This window comes from Pygocentrus nattereri, chromosome 19, assembly GCF_015220715.1.
Source record: "Pygocentrus nattereri isolate fPygNat1 chromosome 19, fPygNat1.pri, whole genome shotgun sequence".
Lineage (NCBI taxonomy): Eukaryota > Metazoa > Chordata > Actinopteri > Characiformes > Serrasalmidae > Pygocentrus > Pygocentrus nattereri.
Genome location: NC_051229.1, coordinates 7942807 through 7948806, shown reverse-complemented (window position 1 = coordinate 7948806; position 6000 = coordinate 7942807). Strand labels below are relative to the sequence as shown.

At 42.9% G+C, this 6000-nt stretch overlaps 1 protein-coding gene across 1 annotated transcript in view; it reads left to right on the top strand.

Annotated features, from left to right (window-relative positions):
- The first annotated feature begins 5587 nt into the window (after positions 1–5587).
- The window catches only part of npc1 (Niemann-Pick disease, type C1), a 42488-nt gene continuing 42075 nt past the window's right edge, over positions 5588–6000 (top strand). Inside the window, exon 1 of the mRNA XM_017702498.2 lies at positions 5588–5730. Coding sequence (XP_017557987.1) covers positions 5647–5730 — 84 coding nt within the window. The 5' untranslated portion in view covers positions 5588–5646. The remainder of the gene's footprint in view (positions 5731–6000) is intronic.

Genomic DNA, 6000 nt, shown 5'->3' with positions numbered 1-6000 from the left:
TCACTCTGGGTGGGACTTCATTTCCCGAAAGCATTAAGCTCATCATAAGACAGCTGTATCACTTTGAGCCCTCTCTCCGACAGTTAAGCTGATCTTAACACCGCAGATCTGTCGGGAAATCGGGTTCAGTCCAGCTTAAGCTTTTGTTTCCAAAGCAGAGGGAAGCTTCAAGTCAGCTCCAGATGTGTCAACAATGAGAAAAGAAGGCCTGATCGTTCTACAGAATGGAGTTTGCCATGTTTTAACTGTAATGAATTAATACCCAAATTCAAAACACACAGTGGTTCAGTGAATCATGAGCATGTTCTTTACAACTGGGTAGAATTACAAGCGCCAATATGTTTCTCATATACAGAACTGTGCAAAAGTCAGAGATCACCCTTCATTTCCAGTCATAACGGCCATCAAGCACAAGTTAATCATTTTTCAGGAGGTATTTTTGAAGAGATTAGACATACAGTATATCGCTGTTGTGGGAACAAAACCTTGTATCTCCAAAATGGTAACTTTACAGGAGAAGGAAAAAACTTGCTGTACTTTTCGTCAATGGAACCAGAATGTTTTAAGGGTAACAGACATTTTCAAATTATGTCCAAAACCGAAAAATGGAGATACAAGGTTTTGTTCCGACAGCAGCGATATGTACAAAAGTATTGGGACGCCTACAGGAGCTTTATGACATCTCGTTCTAAATGCATAGGCATTAATAAGGAGTTGGTCCCCCTTTGCAATTCTAACAGCTTCCACTCTTCTGGGATGCTTTCTACAAGATTTTGTGTGTGTCTGTGGGAATTTTTGCCTTTTCATCCAGAAGAGCATTTGTCAGACACAAACAAGAGGGCCTGGCTCATAAACTCTGTTCTAGTTCATCCCAAAGGTGTTTGATGGAGTTGAGGTCAGGGCTCTGTGAGGGCCAGTCAAGTTCTTCCACATCAAATTCAGCCAGCCAGGCCTTTATGGACCTTACTTTGTGCACTGGGGCTCAGTCATGCTGGGACAGGAAAGGGAATTCCCAAAACTGTCCAAACAGCTTTGGAAGCGGACATTTGTCCAAAACGTCTTGGTTTCCTGAAGCATTAAGATTTCCCTTCACTGGGATGAAGGGGCCTGAAAAACAACCCCATAGCATTATCCCTCCTCCACCAAACTTTACAGCTGGTGGTCGTCCATCAGACTGCCAGATAGAGGCCATGGAAACACATAGGCTCCTGAAATGCAGTTCTTTGCTGGTGCAGCTTCTAGAGGCAATCTGGAACTGTTTAGTGAGTGTCTTGGTGTGGTCTACTGCCTGATGGCTGAATTGTTGTTGCTTCTAGGCCCTTCTATTTCACAGTAACCGCACTTACAGTTGACTGGGGCAGATCTAGCAGAACAGAACTTTCACAAACTGACTTGTGGCAGAAGTGGTATCCTATGACAGTGGCTTTTTTACAGTTCACTGAGCTCATCAGTATGACCCATTCCACTGCCAGTGTTTGTCTATCGAGACTACAAGGCTAAATTTAAAGCTTAATTTCATCCACCTGTAAGCAATGAGTGTGGCTGAAACGCCTGAACTCCATAATTAGGAGGGTTATCCAAATACATTTGTTCTTATAGTGTAAGATATTCCACTTTCATAAGGAAATCAAAGGAAGATTCCTAACAACCGCCTGGAAGACCTGGTAGACACCAAAACTGTCTAAATCAGATAAACAGTGCTTAAAGCTTCCATCTTTGAGACAGAGGATAAAATCAAGCTGCTTCAGATCTGAAAAAAAAAGGTTCTGAGAAAAGGAAGAACATTTACAAACAAAACAAAGAAGCTGCTGGTGTTCTCAGAACAATGGACTGACCACCGCAGTGTCCAGACCTCAACATCACTGAATGTGTTTCGGATTATTTGGATTGTGAGAAGCAGAAGATGCCTCTAAGACTGAACTTTGGAGGTGTGGAATAAAACACCCTTGCAGATTTCTTTGAGAAACTGAAAGTGAGTCTTCTGAAAATCACAGGAGCTGTAATAAAAGTAAAGAGTGGACACAACTCTTAACCTTCTATCAAATAAAAAATCTCCTGACAATGAATAACTTGTACTTAATGGCCTTTTGGCTGAAAATGAAATAAACAAACAGTGCTGTGTTCATAAGATTATATCCGTAGTTGTTTTTTTTTCACAATTAGGACTATTACACACATATTATCGTCTATTCACATTGCACAGAATTAATATTAATACTATATAAGATATCGCAGAAATGAGCTCTTACTGAGCGCACATGCTGGCATGCATGGATAATATCGTTAAATCAAACTTCAGAAAAACAGCCTTGTTGAATATTCAAATTCAACATGATTTTTAGTATGTACTAATAGCCAGGGAGAAATATACTTATAATATAAAACTTAACATAAAAGGTCCTTAAAACACAAGAACAAGGACAACAACATCCCCAGAATTATCATGTCATAAATGTATTAAACTGATATGAACTTGTAAGGGGGCAGCACGGTGGCGTGGTGGGTAGCCCTGTTGCCTCACAGCAAGGAGGGCCTGGGTTCGATTCCCCTGCCGGGTGACCAGGGTCCTCTCTGTGTGGAGTTTGCATGTTCTCCCCGTGTCTGCGTGGGTTTCCTCCAGGTTCTCTGGTTTCCTCCCACAGTCCAAAGACATGCAGTCTGGCCAATTGGACATGCTAAATTGTCCCTAGGTGTGAGTGACTATCTGTCTGCCCTGCAATGGACTGGCAACCTGTCCAGGGTGTGTCCTGCTTTCCACCCGAAGACTGCTGGGATAGGCTCCAGCACCCCCCTGCAACCCTGACGGAGAAGCGGCTTTGAAAATGGATGGATGGATGAACTTGGAAATGAAATAAGACAAAATGACTGTAGGTGACAGCAGATCATTGTAAAATGACATGATGTGTGTTCTGTTTATGGTTTTATTGCCCCTGAATTTTAGTTAGTGAGGGTAAAACTTGCCCCTTGAAAATATTTACATTTACAGCATTTAGCAGACGCTCTTATCCAGAGCGAGCTACAAGAAGTGCTTTGTCTATCTAGAGAAGGTATCTTTGCTAGTTACCACTAGCTTAGAGAAAAAGACAGTCCTGAGCTCAGATACTGCTAGAAACAAAGTCACTGTAGATACCGAGAGAAAAAGGAACAGAGTTGAACACAGAACTCTGTGCCATTCAGTGCAAAACAATCAGTGGTGGATGATGTACACAAACCATGTACTTGAGTTAAAGTAGAGACGCCCAAGGTAAAATATTACTGCAGTAAAAGTAGAAGTTCCTCCCTTTAGACCTCCACTTGAGTAAAAGTACTAAAGTATTTACCTTCAAATGTACTTAAGTATAAAGTAAAAGTACTAAAAGAGTAATTCTGGTCCTGATCTAACTCTGATCTGGTCCTGTTATCATTTTTATAACCAGACTGGCTTCATGAACTCATTTCAGGTGAAAGTCCTCCAGCGTCTCTCTTGGTAAACCAGTCTTTTAATAGAACGTCATTAATTAGTGACGCTGACGTCTATTAAAATGATCAGAAGCACAAAACACTGAAGGTAAACAGTTTCCATCAGGGAGAACCGAGTGGCTCTGAAATCACTTTTACACACAAGCAAAGTTTCAGTTTCAGATTTATTTACAACTTAGTTCCAAGTTTAAGTTGAATAAAAACTGGTTTTAAACTCAGGATCACAGATGAGCTCCTTTACTATGTTGATCTGTAGGCCTCTGTTCATAAACATAAACCAGCCCAAACTCATTTACTATAAAATGAAATGGTGTTTGTAGAAATTCAGAAAAAAGCCGCGTCAGTCTCGACTGCATATGTGGACATATTTCTATATTGTGCTCTATTTACACAAAGTTAGGTTAGTTCATCATTTAGGTGACGTATGTGCTCCCACATTTTTATGCTGCTGCACTGACATTGAACCGTGTGCTGCGCTGGGTCGGTGTGATGCTTTGTGGTTCTTTTGTTTTGACATGTTCCGTTTTTATACACACAAAAACCAAAAGGAACGACAGATTTCTCAAAATGTAGTGGAGTAAAAAGTCAGATATTTGGCTTTGAAATGTAGTGGAGGGAAAGTAAAAAGTCGCCCAAAATGGAAAAACTTCAGTAAAGTACAGATACAGAAAAAAACTACTTAAGTACAGAAACTAATTACACTTAGTTACTGTCCACCACTGAATACAATACAATACAATACAGTAAGCTACAATACACAGTGCAATACAATAAAATAGAATATAAGTGCAGCTTTTACAATTTAATGCTCAAAATATGCGTGTTTTGTTAATGCTGAAAATGCCCAAACCGCTTTGCTTCCAATGTTGAAGTCCGTACACTAGATGGCGCTGTTTTACAGCTTCTTTTGCAGGCTTGTTGTTTACTTGGCCACGCCAACGTTGCAATGTAGCCACGCCCCCTGACAACAACAAGACCACGCCCCTGTCAACATGACCACGTCCCTAACAACGCAGCGGGCAGCTGCTCGGCTGTCTGAGCGGCTTTCAAAGCGAAGTCATACAAGTTTCGGTCAGTAAAACTTCAGGGTTTAACGGTGTCCTGCATTTTCTTACGACTCGCTGTTTCATGCGATACACTGGTTATAATTCTATCTCTATATCTATGTATATATCTACCTACGTAAATACACCTATATACACACCAATCAGGCATAACATGATGACCACCTCCTTGTTTCTACACTCACTGTCCATTTGATCAGCTCCACTTACTGTATAGCTGCACTTTGTAGTTCTACAGCTACAGACTGTAGTCCATCTGTTTCTCTGATAATCTGTTACCCTGTTCTTCAGTGGTCAGGACCCCCATGGACCCTCACAGAGCAGGTACTATTTGGGTGGTGGATCATTCTCAGCACTGCAGTAACACTGACGTGATGGCGGTGGTGTGTTAGTGTGTGCTGTGCTGGTATGAGTGGATCAGACAGCAGTGCTGCTGGAGTTTTTAAACACCTCAGTGTCGCTGCTGGACTGAGAACAGTCCACCAACCAGAAATATCCAGCCAACAGCGTCCTGTGACCACTGATGAAGGACTAGAGGATGACCAATAAAAACTATGCTGACACACATGAGCTGCTGTCTCTGGCTTTACATCTACAAGGCGGACCAACAAGGTCATAGAGTGGACAGTGAGCGGACACAGTGTCTGATCCACTCGTACCAGCACAACACACACCAACACACCACCACCACTACGTCAGTGTTACTGCAGTGCTGAGAATGATCCACCGCCCAAATAGTACCTGCTCTGTGAGGGTCCATGGGGGTCCTGATCACTGAAGAACAGGGTAACAGATTATCAGAGAAACAGATGGACTACAGTCTGTAACTGTAGAACAACAAAGTGCAGCTATACAGTAAGTGGAGCTGATCAAATGGACAATGAGTGTAGAAACACGTTCTGCAGCTTTCAGCAGCGTAAGATGCCCAACATCAAGTTATTTCAGGAACAAGTGCGAATAAGAAATCCGTTGCGATGTACACGGTAGGCGGCGCTATGTGCGCAGTGCTCTTCATCCTCCTGGAAGGGTGAAGAAGACCTCGGCGCTCCGTCTGCGGCGGCTGTTATTAGGAAAGAAGAGCGAGTGGCGCAGCTCGGCTCTCTCTCACTATCTTTGCGCAGAGATGCCACTGTCCAGGAGAAGCCTCGGCTTCGGCTTGCTGGCTCTTCAGATTATTCTTATTATTTTCCTCTCACAGACGCGACGGGTGAGTGACCGACGACGCCGTTTCGTAAACCGACACATAAATGCGGCGTTTGTCTTTGTGGGGCGAACAAGTTGAGCAACTTCTTTGGGCGCTTGTTTTGCCGGGGGGTGGACAGCTACAGCTACGGTTAGCCAACTTAGCTCGCTTTATTTTGCTCCCTGCTGCGAGCCTGTTTTCACCAGCCTAGTGCTGAGCTGGGTTGGGTTAGTGCGGCTGTTTTTTGGTTCGTCTGTGCAGCTGCTGTGTTTCAGTACAGTGAAAGCATGTTTA